This window comes from Monodelphis domestica, chromosome 3 (genome assembly GCF_027887165.1).
Source record: "Monodelphis domestica isolate mMonDom1 chromosome 3, mMonDom1.pri, whole genome shotgun sequence".
Classification (NCBI taxonomy): Eukaryota; Metazoa; Chordata; class Mammalia; order Didelphimorphia; family Didelphidae; genus Monodelphis; species Monodelphis domestica.
In genome coordinates, this window is record NC_077229.1 from 268,328,425 (window position 1) to 268,343,239 (window position 14,815).

A 14,815-nucleotide genomic window follows, 5' to 3' on the forward strand; every position below is an offset into this window, starting at 1 on the left:
CATCTTATCCACAAATGTTTCTTTTAAACCTTACCTTTGGTCTTAGAATCAATACTGCGTATTGGTTCCAAGACAGAAGAGTGGTAAGGACCAGGCAATGTGGGTCAAGTGACTTCCCCAACGTCATACAGCTAGGAAGTGTCTGAGGCCAGATTTGAACCCAGAATTTCCTGTCTCTAGGTCAGGTTCTCAATCTACCAAGCCACCTAGCTGCCCTCCATAAGTACTTTCAAAAATTAAATTTTATTTTTTTTATTCAGCAAAAATATGCCTTCTTTCCACTCAATTGAGAAATAAAAATTTAGCCCTTGTTATAAACATGCATAGTTGAACAAAATAAATTCACATATTGGCCATGTCCCAAAAAATATGTTTCACTTTGCATTGAGTCCTTCACCTTTTCTTTCAGGAGCTAGATAGCATGTTTCAACAGAAGTCCTAGAATTGTGGTTAGTTATTATATTGATCAGAGTTCTGAAGTCTTTCAAAATTATCTTTACAATTTTGTGGTCATTGTATAAATTATTCTCCTGGTTCTGCTCACTTCAATTTGAATCAGTTAATACAGGTCTTCATTTCTCTGAAACAATCTTTATCATTTCTTACAGGACAATAGTATTCTATCACATGTATATGCTATAACTTGTTCAGCTATTCCCAAATATGAGAGCTCCTAAAGTATTTCTGAACAATTATAGAGTTTGCTTTGCTTAGGACTATTCCTTCCATTAATTTTCTTTACTCTCCCTTTTATTCCTCCTTTCCCTTTTCCCTTTCCTCTATTTCCTTTTTCAGTGAAATGTATTTCTGCATTCCAGCTTTTTCTCTTTATAGTCTCTTCTCCTTTGATCAGTTCAGATGAGGGTGAAATTCAAGTGTTACCCACTCCTCTCATCCCTTCCTCCTTGTTTTATATGAACTTGCAGATCTGAAGTGTGTAAGACAATTTCCCATACCTTTCTTTCTCTTTATTCCTCCTGTAGACCTCTTTCCATTCTTTTATGTTATTCTTTTAAAATCATTAAAAGATAATAGTACCAGTGATATAAGGTTGAATTTCCCATTAAGAGAAGCTTTAGCTTATAGAATTTATTTATGGAATCCATTATAAGATTAGGACTAAGGGGTTTGATGCCATCATGACAGTTGCCCCTTAAGGGAGGCTAGAAATTTATAGAATATACTAATGATAAAATACTGACAGCAACATTTTTCAAAGTTTGGGACAGCTATGACCCCCAATTGACATTTTATCTACAACTAAAAACAACTTGTGTTCTCCCTGATAACAACACCCCCCCCCCAATATTTTGTCTACCATCAACTTTTTTCTCCCCGATAACATCCTCCCAATAATATTTTGACCTAATTTGGCCAGCTCCAGGGAGGCTGTCCAAAATCATAGTATAAGAACCTCACTGTCAGAAGAGCATGTTGGAGCAATCTCCTTCCCTCCAGCAGGAGCACTCCTTCCTCTAAGAGTCCACCCTTCCTTCTACCAGGATCACTTCTTCCTGATGCAGCTCACCCTTCCCTCCAGCAGGTGTACCTTTCTTGCTGAGAGGATCTGTGTCTCTGCTTCTCAACACAGTGCTGTCCTTATGTGAATTGAACTCTGTTAGTGTGTATGCCTGAGTGGGTATGCTAGGTCACCTTTTCCTCTCCTTCTCCTTCTTTTCCTTTGCTTGCAATAAGGAGTTGCATTGAACTGACTCTCATTATTTTATATGTTATTCTCAGCACTCAAATTCAGGAAAGGGGTGTTTTCCTTTGTCTCTCGTTGACCCATGGAGCATTTCCTTAGAAATAAATTGGGTATCCAGGCAAGGACTTAACCTATAGACAGCTGCACCTACGCTGGGAGAGCTGGGGACTGTGAATCTATTCCAGCTGCAGAAAGCAAGGGTCTTCCCCGAAGGTGCACCCTTATGCTAGAGGACTGCCTTAAAACAATTGGTGCAGGGAGCAGGATCTCCAAACACATTCCCAGGCAATCTATATAAACTTCCACTTCGAACCCTGGTGGATAGATTCAGAGAGTACACATGAATCATGCCCTTAGAATATACGCAGTTTAACTTTGCTTTTACGTTTCTCTTAACTTCTGTGTTTGAACTTTCTCCACTGCTCAATTTTTTTCATAAGCAATTCTTGGAGGTCCTCTATTTCATTAAAAATCCAATTCCTCCCCTGTCTAGGACTATACTCATCTTTTCTGGGTAATTTTATTCTGGCTAGGAGTTTACTTTTGCCTTCTGGAGTGTCATACACTGAACTTTTCACTCCTTTAGAATGGTGTGATTCTTACTATGGCTCCTTTTAATAACATTCTTTCTGGCTGCTTTGTAATATTTTTCTTTTGACTTGTAAGCTTTGCATTTTGACTATGATATTCTCAGGGGTTTTCATTTTGAGGTTTCTTTCAGGAGATAACTGGTGGATTCTATTTCCACTTTGTTCTCCGGCTGTGAGAGTTAGGCAGTTTTCATTTAAGATTTCTTGAAATATGGTGCCTAGCATAGACCAATATCTCACACCATATACCAAGATAAAATCAAAATGAATACTTGATCTAGAAATAAAGGTGAATACAATACACAAATTAGGGGAAGTTTTCTTGTCAGACTTATGGGTAATAGAAGACTTTATGGTCAAACAAGACATAAGAAACATTATCAAAAATGAAATGGATAATTTTGAGTACATTAAATTTAAAAGTTTCTGTACAAACAAAACCAATGAAACCAAGATTAGAAGGGACACAATAAATTGGGGAAAAAAAACATTTTTTTAGAGCAAGCGTCTCTGACATATGTATATGTATATATATATATATACAGAGAGAGAGAGAGGAAGAGAAAGAGAACTGAGCCAAATTTGTAGGAATAGAATGCATTCCCCAATTGATAAATGGTCAAAGGATATGAACAAAAGATGTTCCTAGGGGGCAGTTGGGTAGCTCAGTGGATTGAGAGCCAGGCCTAGAGACGGGAAGTCCTAGGTTCAAATCTGGCTTCAGATACTTCCCAGCTGTGTGACCCTGGGCAAGTCACTTAGCTCCCATTGCCTAGTCCTTACCCCTCTTCTGCCTTGGAATCAATACGCAGTATTGATTCCAAGACAGAAGGTAAAATAAAAAGCAGTTCCTAGATTATCTATAGTCATATGAAGAAATGATCCAAATCACTAAAGATTAGAGAAATGAAAATTAAAACAATTCTGAGATACTATCTCACACCTATTAGAGAGGCTAATATGACCAAAGAAGGAAAATGATAAATGTTGGAGGGGAACATGAGAAAACTGAGATACTAATGTATTGTTTGTGGAACTGAGAGTTGAATCATTCTGGAGAGTAATATGGAACTATACCCAAAGGGCCACAAAATTATGCATACCCTTTGACCCAGCAATACCATTATTGGGTTGGTATTTCAGAGATCAGAGATGGGGGAAAAGGACCTACTTGTACAAAAAATATCATTAGCAGCTATATTTATAGTAGCAAAGAATTGGAAATTGAGGGGGTGTCTATCAATTGGGGAATAGTTGAACAAGTTGTGGCATATGATTGTAATGGAGAACTATTGTGCCCTAAGAAATGATGTACAGGATTAGTTCAGGAAAAACCCAAAAAGACTTTTCTGGACTGTGAAGTAAGCAGAACCAGGAGAAAAGTGTATTCAGTTAACAGAAATATTGTACAATGATCAACTGTGAAGGACTAAACAATCATCAGCAAAACAAAAGTTTCTAAGATAATGCCAGGGGATTCATGATTGAACAAAACAAAACAAAAAGCCTCTCCAAACCATGCTATGCAAAGCTAAGAAGAAACTATTGGAATCTGATGGCAGATCAAAGCACACAATCCTTCACTTTATTTCCTTCATGAATTTTTTTATTGTATATGTGATATTGCTTTCAGTCACAACATGGGGAATATGGAAATTTCTATTGCCTCAAATCACTGATTAAACTATATCTGATTATTTACCACCTTGGGGAGGGGGAAGGAGAGAATCTGAAATGCAGAATGTCAGAAAACAATGGTCAAACATTGTTTCTACATGCAATTGAAAAAACTAAATTCAATAAAAAAGAAATATATCCAAAGCAAACATAAAAAATGATGGATGATGGCAAGGCTGTTTTTTGGGTCATGGCCTTCAAGTAACCCATTGATTCTTTTTTTCCCCTCCCTGATGTTTTCTAGGTCAGTTGCTTTTGTTATGAGGTATCTTACATTTTCTTCTAGTTTTTTTTTTTTAATCTTGTTTTAATATGTCTTTCTTTTCTTTTTTAAGTCCTTACCTTCCATCTTAAGAGTCATTACTGTGTATTGGTTCCAAGGCAGAATTAAGGGCTAGTGAATTAGAATGAAATGATTTGCCCAGGGTCACACAACTAGGTCACTGAGCCCAGATTTGAACTTAGGACCTCCTGTCTCTAGGCCTGGTTCTCAATCCACTGAGTCACCCAGCTGCCCCCTTTGTTTTAATGTTTTTTATCATTTCATGAAGTCATTGACTTTCACTTGGTCCATTCTAATTTTCAGGGAGTTTGTTGCTTGGGCAACTTTATACTTCTTGTGCCAAGAAACTAATTCTCTTTCTAAATTTTTCTTTTATAGCTTTCATTTCTTTCCCATTTTTTCCCTTGTAGTTCATGTGTTTGACAAAAAATGTTTAAAATTATTTAACAATCTTTTGCTCCATCTCTTCAAGTTCTAATTGAATTTGTCCCAAATTCAATTTCTTTGATTTTGCTTGTGGATATTTTTGAGTCATTCTTTCTTCTGAGTGTCTTGAGGATTTCTGCCATTATATTAGCTATTTAGAAGAGGACTTTCTGCTGCTTTCATGGGTGTTGAGTATTATGTGATCTTAGGTGTAACTCAGGCTGGAGCCCTACAAACTTATAGTGCCCTCCAAGTGGAATGAGACAGGGCAAAGTCTGATGATTCTTATTCCCTCCCCCCTCCCCCAAGTTCTTGATATGAGTTTGGGTTTGAGCAATAGTCAACTGCTTCTGGACACAGTTACTATCAACCATCTGGGAAGCTAGGAAGAACTCTAGGCTTCCATTTAGTCTGAGATTCCTGTTCTGGTTACTTCTCTAAACATTTCAGACTACGCTAGAAGCTGGCCCTGAGATCTTGCTCTGTTATTGGGTATCTAGTCACACAGCTGCTGAGAACTTGTTCCTCTCTTGGTATACAGCTCAGGACTTATGGTCTCTCCATCCAAGTTCCCTTCTTATTCTGCCCCCAGGATTATGATTCAGAACTGCATAGGGGGGTGATAAAGCTTGCTGGGTGGCACCTATTCCCATCATGGTGCCTTCTCTTATGCTAGTGCACTTGTGGTCATCTCCTGGCCAGGTCCCTTCTTTAGTGTCTCCTTATGTGTACTTTGGGCTGCTAGAAAAATGGCTTACTTTTTCTTGGATTTACCTGTCAACATTCATTTTGGTGCATTTTCTGCCTTGATATCAGATATTTTACATTTCAGTATAGGATGATTCAAGAGGTTTTACAATGAAGAGTAGAGATAAAGGAAGAGCTCATTGCAAATGGCTTCTCAAGCTCCTGTCCTTAGACTGTAAGCTGCTAATTGGCAAGCATTCACCTTATGTTGCTCAGACTTACTTTCCAAGCTGTCACCTGTCATTCATCCTTCTCTCCCCTTCACAATCTCAGCTAGATTTGAGAATAGTAATATCAATATCATTCAATTGTGCCCAACTCAGTGATCTCATGAGGTTTTCTTGGCAAACATCTTGAAGTGGTTTGCCATTTTCTCATCCAGTGTGCCACCATTTTACAGATGAGGGTTAAATAGGAATTCAGTGACTTGCTAGTATCTGAGACTGCATTTGAACTCAGATCTTCCTGATTCCAAGTCTGGTGCTCTATCTATTATGCCACCTGGTTGCCCCTTAATATCAGCCTTACCATTAAAAAAAAAGACTAGTCAATCAGTTGCCTCATGACTTTTTCCCTGTCTCCTTGTCTAAAAATATTCCTTCCTGGAAAAATATTCTAAATTAATTAAATAAAAAATGAAAAAGAAACACTACATCATTTTAAAGAAAAAGAGGAAAAAGGAAAAAAATTAGCTATTCTAATAAATACATTGACCATTTTAATGACAGAGGCACCAAGGTGCTAGGTACCACATCCTGAACTTGTTTTGCTCAAGAGGCATCAAAGTACCAAGGTGCCATATCTTGAAGTTGTTTTGCTCTAAGCTTACTTCCCAGAAGACTGCCTGTGCAAGCTTATTTTAGAAATCTCCCTTGTTCTGAGAAATAATCATATCCCCCACATCCCCAGTGTCAGAAATACACCTGCATAACCGCATCCCTTTGCTTCTGTAACCTGTTGCTTCCAAGAATCTAGGATTTGACCAATCTGCCAATAATGTAAACAACCCTGTCCTACTTTGAAAAACTTTTATATACTTTGTTCTTATGAGGCAAAAGGGCTGTGCTGACTATGCCCTGGCACTGGTAATAAAGGAATCTCCAACCAACTTTTCCTGGGTCCGTGTGGTTACAGTCCAAGTGTCCCTTAACAACTATAATTTGACAATTTCTGCAATTTTTCACATCCAAGAATCTTTCTTTGCAAAGGAGTATGGAGAGAGAGGGAATAAGTATTTATTATTTAGGATGTGCCTGACAATATGCGAAGCACTTTACTATTATCTGATTTAATCATCACAGAAACCTGGCAAAGTACATATCGTCCTCATTTTATATTTGAGGAAATTGAGACAAATGGAGGTGAGGACTTGTCCAAGGTTAAATAACTAGTGTCTTAAGTCACACTGGCTCATACCTTCTTGATTCCAAATCTAATATCTTAGAGCTATGTCTAGGGGAATGTGAGGTGTCTTCTCATGGCTCATTTAGTTTGTCATCTTTCAGTTGCATCTGAATCTTCATGACCCCATTTAGGATTTTCTCAGCAAAGATACTGGAGTGGCTTGTCATTTTCTTCTCCAGCTTATTTTACAGATGCATTTAGGTACCACAATGTATTTGGCCTTTCCCCTATTTATGGGCATCTATTTTGTTTCTAAATTTTTGCTGCCACAAAAAATGCTGCTAGAAAGATTGCTATATACCCTGACTTTTAACAGCAACTTCTTTGGATTATGAGACTAGCAGAAGAGTTTCTGGGATATTGATATTTTAACTACTCAATCTCTCTTTCAAAAGATAGTTTATTAAGGAAATGTGTCCAGTATGGAGGGGTGGGGGGATGCGAAGAATTTATCTCAAATAACAATAAAAAATGAGAATTATTATGAAATTAAAAAAATAAAAACATTCCTCCTCTGGTCATCTCTCTTTTCTAAGATCGTGTCTTCTCTTATTAGAATGTAAGCTTCCTGTGAGCACAAACTATCTCCATAATTTTATTTGTAACAATTATATTTGTACCTCAGTGTCTGGCACATAATAGTTGCTTAATAATACCATTTCATTTATTGTTTTATTATGGCATTAAATATATTTATTTACTTAATCAGGTTTCTAATATTAAAAGTAATAAGTACATTCATCTTGAAATCTCAAAAACATTTATTTAGGAATCCTCAAAATATTCTCTCTCTATATATAAACAGACACACACACACACAATAAAAAGTTATGGACTTATAGTAAAACAAGTATACCCCTTATTAAGGACTGTAAGGTGGGTGCTTACAAATTTGGGCTGACAGTTTCTGAGTTTTTAGTTGAAGTTATCCCGGACAGAGATTATACAGATTGGAGATCACTGGCTGAACAATTTCAAGGAGTTTATGACAATTCTCAATGGATCCTTTAAAATATTGTAATTTTTCCATTTGTGAAACAGATCAATCTGCCTTTGCAGAATCTTTATTCAATCTTGGTTGATCGTGGTGGGAGGTAGGGCTGGTGATAAGAGGGGAGTAATGATAAATACCTGAATAGAATTCCTCCTTTTGGCCAAATTGTGTATTTGAATGTTACAAACACTACAGCACTAGAATGTATATGACAAGCTATGATATGTATCATTATTATGACCCAATTAGGATTACCTTGACTCAGTACAATGAGATAGAGCTCTTCATATAACAGGCAATTATTGAAATCTATTAACTTTGACACTAAGAATAAATGTCCTAAGAGAGTACTGCCATCATGAATTCAGAAGTCACAGGAGAATCCAGATTCATGGTTGACGAGAGAAACAAATACTTAAGCACAATTGTGTTACTGTCTAATTTATAGATAATATCCGTACATGTTTTAGTATATGAACCATACTCATTTGAAGGAAGAACAATTAGTTCTTCCAGTCATAAGTCTTTCACTAAAGATTTTAAGTTCCTTAGAACTATACAATTCTTAATGGCTTAAGCCCGATTGTTATATGTAGTGCCTAATACTATGTATACAGTGGGCATATTTGTAGATGATGATGTAAAAATTCAAAACTGATATGGTATCATAGGTGAAGAAAAATTCTTGACAATTTTGGATTTCTTCCTTCCATTGATTTTCTGAAGGCTATAGTGTATGGTTTTGCATTTGAATCATTTTAATTGTAAATAGAAATACATATTCATCCTACAATATAGTGTTTTGGAGATTCTAGTATGTCAAGAATAAGGAGAGATGAATGAATATAATATACTGGTGTATTAAGACTTAGAAAATAAATTCAGTAATGATTGGAAGATACAGGTTGGTAAGTACAAATGCAAAGAAAAAAAATTCTAACTAACTTTCTACCCCTGATGCATACTGATATTTGGAAGGAGACTTAAAAAAACATTTAAGTACAAATGTTCTTAAAAAAAAAAAGACTTGGCATTGACACATCTTAAAAAGTGAAGTCTTCATCTATTAACACAATAATTTGCATTTCTTTTCATTCGCTGGAAGAGATAATAGAAGCTTTTGTTTTGTATTTGTCTACGATTTCTTTAATATTTTCCAAGGAAATTTCAGCAATGAATTCTTCACATTCTTTGTCTACTCTAACAATTTGCTCTTCAAAGTGCTTCTAGAGGAAAAAAAAATTAAAATTGTTAATAATTTAAAACTTATAAATGTACAACACCCCCCCCAATTATAGACCTAAAAAAGATTAGTCTAAACATATTACATTCTACAAGACAGAAAGAGAAACGGATCCTAGTATGTAAAATCAAATATAGGGGCCACAGTGTAGTGTATGAGCTCAGAAGAGCCTATATATATAGAGAGAGAAATGTGTTTTACTTTGGAAGATAAAAATGTTCCTTGAAGAAACAATTCTTAGACTAACTCTGGTTAGATTCCAAAGAGGTAAATTAAAAAAAAATATTTTCTATCAGGCTTTAACAATTTATTTTGTCTTGATAAATTCTAAAAATTATATCTCGGAATTCACTTAAATGTATGCCTGTTTAGTAGACAACCGTATTTTATCTATTTTTATCCATAAGTTTTGTTTTAGAGACTTTACCAAAGGCTGAGTTAAAATCTAAGTAAGTAAATGATATTTACAGCATTTTTGGGATCTACTAGTCTAGTAACATTAAAAAAAAAAGGAAAAATGAGATTAATTAGGAATGATTTGTTCATGATAAAGATATAGCTCACTATTAACTATTTTATTCTTAGTCTGTCCTTTTTCAATAAACTTAGGATATATAGAAAAATCTTAAAAGATACCACCCAAAACCTTAGCATTAATCAGTAAAACCTTTAAGAGTTAATTATCTTTATATATCAAAACCCAGTGATGTGTCACCACTGCTGGATGTTGTCTTTGGTACCTCTTATTGGTTAGGGAGATCAGGCAGTTGCCTAGAGATGGGAGGTCCTGAGTTTATATCTGACCTCAAGATCCCAGCTGTGTTCCCAAGCCACTTCACTTCCATAACCCCTTACCACTCTTCTGCTTTGGAATCAATTCACAGTAATAATTCTAAGATGGAAGGTCAGGACGAAAAAAAGAAATGAATAAAACTCTGTAATGCTTATTTTTACAATTGAAGCCACAGGCACGAACAGGATCTAATTTAATTAATGTAGAACAAAATTTTTGTAGAATACAAAAATTAGTTTTAAGTGTTTTTTAAAGTAGGAAAATAGAGCTTTAAGCAAAGGAATTTTAAATTCAGAAAAAGCATAATCCCCCCCCCCCCCCAACAAATTTTTACTTACTTCAACAGATCCAACATGGGTAGCAACCATTTCTAGGAGACGTTGTAAGTTATTGCTCACTTTTCGTCTTTCTTCAGTTGTTGTTTGTAACACCAGCTGGCGTCTGTGGAATAAAACTTTTGTTTAATTCATTTAAGAATTTTAACTAGTTCTTTGGAGGTTGTAAAGACTTCAATGGATAGGTTGAACCAATAGAAATCTAAATTTACTTATTTAGTGCTGCACTAATTAAGATCCCCAAAGAATATTTTATAGAGCTAGAAAAAAAATTCGGATGGAGGAAAAAAAGGTAAAAAAATCCCAAGTTATGAAAAGATGAGATTTAATATTTCCTCAGATTTCTACGTTATTGATTTTATCCTGTACTGATTTTTATAATGGTCAGCATCTGCCTGGACACACACAGCAGGAATTGGTTTAAAAGTGTGGTTTAAAGAGTGTTGCTATAGCACATGGAACTAGCCCCTGGGACATCTATTTACTAACCAGCTTAACATTTTCTGTAAACAGACCAACTAAAGATAGAGCTCCTCCCCCAAAGATAATTCTGTCCCGGCTCTTCCTTGTGTAACTAGGGGTGGTTTGATCTACCCCAAGGGAATCCATATTTAGGTGATTCTGATTTTTTTTTTGCTGTCGTTTGTCCTTGGTTTTCAAAGAGGACCAATGATAGCAGGGAGTGAAGTCTTGACTTTTGCACGGATTGGATTTAAGTGAGGAAGAGATGCACAGTCATAGGCCTCACTCGCTTCCAAAGTCATCGAAGTCCAGTGGCAAGCCAAAGTCAGGATGACTGGAGACAGCATGGGATACAATGGATGACCATAGCATCTTTGATGTCTGGTCAAGTTCTAGGTGCTCCACATTTTCTGCTTCAGAAGCCTTCATGGTCAATGGAACAAATTGTTCTCATTCACCCATTCTACACTCCCCTAACTCACCAATGGATTTGTGGTGCATAGGTTACCATCAATCTGGTTCAATTTTTTCGCTGAGATGATTTATTTATTTGGGTGTGGTGACAGCTTTTTGGAGTTACAGTCAAGGATTTGGTGCCAAGTGGACACCAAAGGTAAATGAGTGGCCCTGAAAAGGGCTTAGCAAACCCTGCCATCAGAGGTGCAAGTCCTTCCTGAATACCCATATACCCTATGAGAAGGAAAAACGCTATATAATTATGATGTATTTTATTATTACTATATTTGATGTTGGCAATGTCTTACTATCTGTTTATCAATTAAGCTTTATTATGTATATGTATGAGAAAAATAATTTTATATATGGGGACAGGTGATGTTTGCTTATATGTACAGTTTTTGTCATTCTTGGAACTCTCTGAGGAATTGGGGGCCCTAGTATACTTTGCTAGTGATAATGAAGTCTTTTTTATTTTTTTAACCTTTATTTAGTCAATTTAGAACATTACTCCTTGGTTACAAGAATCATATTTTTCCCCTCCATTCCCCCCACCCTTCTTGTAGCCAATGCGCAATTCCACTGAGTATTACATATGTCCTTGATCAGAACCTATTTCCATGTTGTTGTTTGCACTAGGATGTTAATTTAGAGTCTATCTCCCCAATCATATCCCCCTTGACCGATGTAATCAAGCAGTTGTTTTCTTTCAGTGTTTTTACTCCCACACATTTTCCTCTGAATGTGGATAGTGTTCTTTCTCGTAGATCCCACTGAGTTGTTCAGGATCATTGCACTGCCATTAATGGAGAAGTCCATTACATTTTATTGTACCACAGTGTATCAGTCTCTGTGTTGTGAAGACTGGATTTAGCTATTTCCTGTTTGTAACAATGAAGATACTTAGTTTAACAAAACTCAGGAATGTCTTGGGAATTCTAAATTACTCCACCCTACTTAGACAGTACTTTAGGGGAAGATAAAGTTGTAATCTCCTGATTGAACAATGAAGGTACTTAGTTCTCATATTATAGTGAAACTAGAACTTTAAGTTAAGCCTATTTTTAGATCTAATACAAAAAGGTGTTAAGTAACTATGAAGGTTAAATTAATCACAAAAAGGTCAAGTAACTCACAAAAGGTGAACTTAATAAAGAAGTATTAAGTAACTCTAAAGATATAATCAAATCAAAGAAGGTGAGAACTAAAAGTATAGGCAGTCCTGGAGAAAAAGCCTTTAATGTGATTGGTAGATGTGAAAATTTAGAGGAGGACACACAAGGATGAAAGGTCTATATATTTGAGATTTTTTGTCCCTCAAGGACTTTGTCTGGTCTGGTGGTGAGGTTCTGGCTGAATTTTCCTCCTTTACTTTCCAACTTTTTCCTTGCAGGAGCCTCTAATCTTCTTCAGAGAACTAGAGGCAAGGAGTTTAAAACTCCCCCTGGCATAAGTAAGGTAGGAGAAATCCTATATCTTCTTTTTTCCTTCTCCTTAAATTCCTTCCCTCTATATTAATTAAATTACCATAAATTTCCAGACTGACTTGGGTATTTTATTTGGTGACTATTTAAATCTAGATTTAAAGTCACAACCCTAAAATTATCTGACAGTGTACAATGTTTTCCTGGTTCTGCTGCTTTTACTCTGTATCAATTCCTGGAGGTCATTCCATTTCACATGGAATTCTTCCAGTTTATTATTCCTTTGAGCACAGTAGTATTTCATCACCAATATATATCACAATTTGTTCAGCCAATCCCTAATTGAAGGGCATCCCCTCATTTTCCAATTTTTTTGCCACCACAAAGAGCACAGCTATGAATATTCTTGTACATGTCTCTTTCCTTATTACCTCTTTGGGGTACAGACCCAGCAGTTCTATGGCTGGACCAATTCACAATTCTACCAGCAATGCATTAATGTCCCAACTTTGCTACATTCCCCTCCAGCATTCATTACTTTCCATTGCTGTCATATTAGCCAATATGCTACGTGTGAGGTGATTGAGAGTTGTTTTGATTTGCATCTCTGATAATAAGAAATTTAGAATACTTTTTCATATGCTTATTATTAATAGTTTTGATTTCTTTAACTGGAAATTGCCAATTCATGTCCCTTGCCCATTTATCAATTGGAGAATGGCTTGATTTTTTTGTACAATTGATTTAGCTCTATAAATTTGAGTAATTGGATCTTTGTCAGGTTTTTGTTATGAAGATTGTTTCCCAATTTGCTGCTTCCCTTTTAATTTTGGTTGCATTGGTTTTGTTTGTACAAAAGTTTTTAAACTTGATGTAGTCAAAATTATTTTTTACATTTTGTGATATTTTCTAACTCTTGCTTGTTTTTAAAATCTTTTTCCTTTCCCAGAGATTTGACATGTATACTATTCTGTATACTCAATTTACTTATAATTTCCTTCATTATATTCAAGTCATTCACCTATTCTAAGTTTATCTTGGTGTAGGGTGTGAGATGTTGATCCAAACCCAATCTCTCCCATACTGTCTTCCAATTTTTCCCCAGCAGTTTTTATCAATAATGGATTTTGGTCCCAAAATCTGGGATCTTTGGGCTTATCATAGACTGTCTTGCTGAGGTCACTTACCCCAAGGCTATTCCACTGATCCTACTTTCTGTCTCTTAGCCAGTACCATATGGTTTAATGACCACTGCTTTATAGTATAGTTTGAGATCTGGGACTGCAAGGCCACCTTCCTTTGCATTTTTCCCCCCATAATTTCCCTGGATATCCTTGATCTTTTGTTCTTCCAAATGGACTTTGTTATGGTTTCTTCTAATTCAATAAAAAAGTTTTTTGGTAGTTCAATGGGTATGGCACTAAATAAGTAAATTAATTTGGGTAAGATTGGCATTTTTATTATGTTATCTGGTCCTACCCACAAGCAATCAATGTTTTTCCAATTGTTTAGACCTAGTTTTAATTGTGTGGAGAGTGTTTTGTAGTTGTGTTCATATAGTTCCTATGTTTGTCTTGGCAGATAGATTTCTAAGTATTTTATATTGTCTAAGGTGATTTTAAATAGAATTTCTCTTGCTAATTCTTGCTGCTGAAATGGGTTGGAGATATATAGAAAGGCTGATGACTTATGTGGGTTTATTTTGTATCCTGCAACTTTGCTAAAGTTGCTGATTATTTCGATTGGCTTTTTGGTTGAATCTCTAGGATTCTTTAAGTAGACCATCATATCATCTCCATGTGTCTAGGTTGAAGATGAATATTTTTTGGTGACCACCTCTGTACTCCATAGATACTTTGCAATCTTTTTTTTTTGCTTCTGTAGTTTCAATTTCACCTACATAGTTTCTATGTTTCCTTGATGGAAATAGAAGACAGAACTGAAAGTTGAAAAATGGTGCCAGGGTTAATAAAAGTTGGATTAAAAGTGCTTTGTGTAGGGGAAGAAGCCACTTCTTTCAACTCAATGCAGATGACTTCTAGATTTATATATTCAGTCCTAATCTTTTTCTTGAGCTCTAATATGCACATCAACAATTGCACATTTATCGATTATTTTAAACTAACTGGATATTCTTTATACATCTCAAACTAAACATGTGAAAGAGAACTTATTCTCTATCTCTACCAAACTTTTTTATTTCTGTTGAAGGTATCACACTACCTTACAGTCTTGAGTATGCAGCTTGAGCATTATCCTTTATTCCTCACTCTACA

At 35.7% G+C, this 14,815-nt stretch overlaps 1 protein-coding gene across 4 annotated transcripts in view; it reads right to left on the reverse strand.

Moving 5' to 3' along the window:
• Window positions 1–7,575: 7,575 nt before the first annotated feature.
• NDC80 (NDC80 kinetochore complex component) overlaps window positions 7,576–14,815 on the reverse strand; it is a 73,240-nt gene continuing 66,000 nt past the window's right edge. For all 4 annotated transcript variants that reach the window (XM_001363497.4, XM_007487652.3, XM_007487653.2 and 1 more), the window contains 2 exons: window positions 10,201–10,303; window positions 7,576–9,052 (listed from right to left, as the gene is read on the reverse strand). In XM_001363497.4, the coding sequence (XP_001363534.1) occupies window positions 8,918–9,052; window positions 10,201–10,303 (238 nt within the window). In that variant the 3' untranslated portion in view covers window positions 7,576–8,917. The remainder of the gene's footprint in view (window positions 9,053–10,200; window positions 10,304–14,815) is intronic.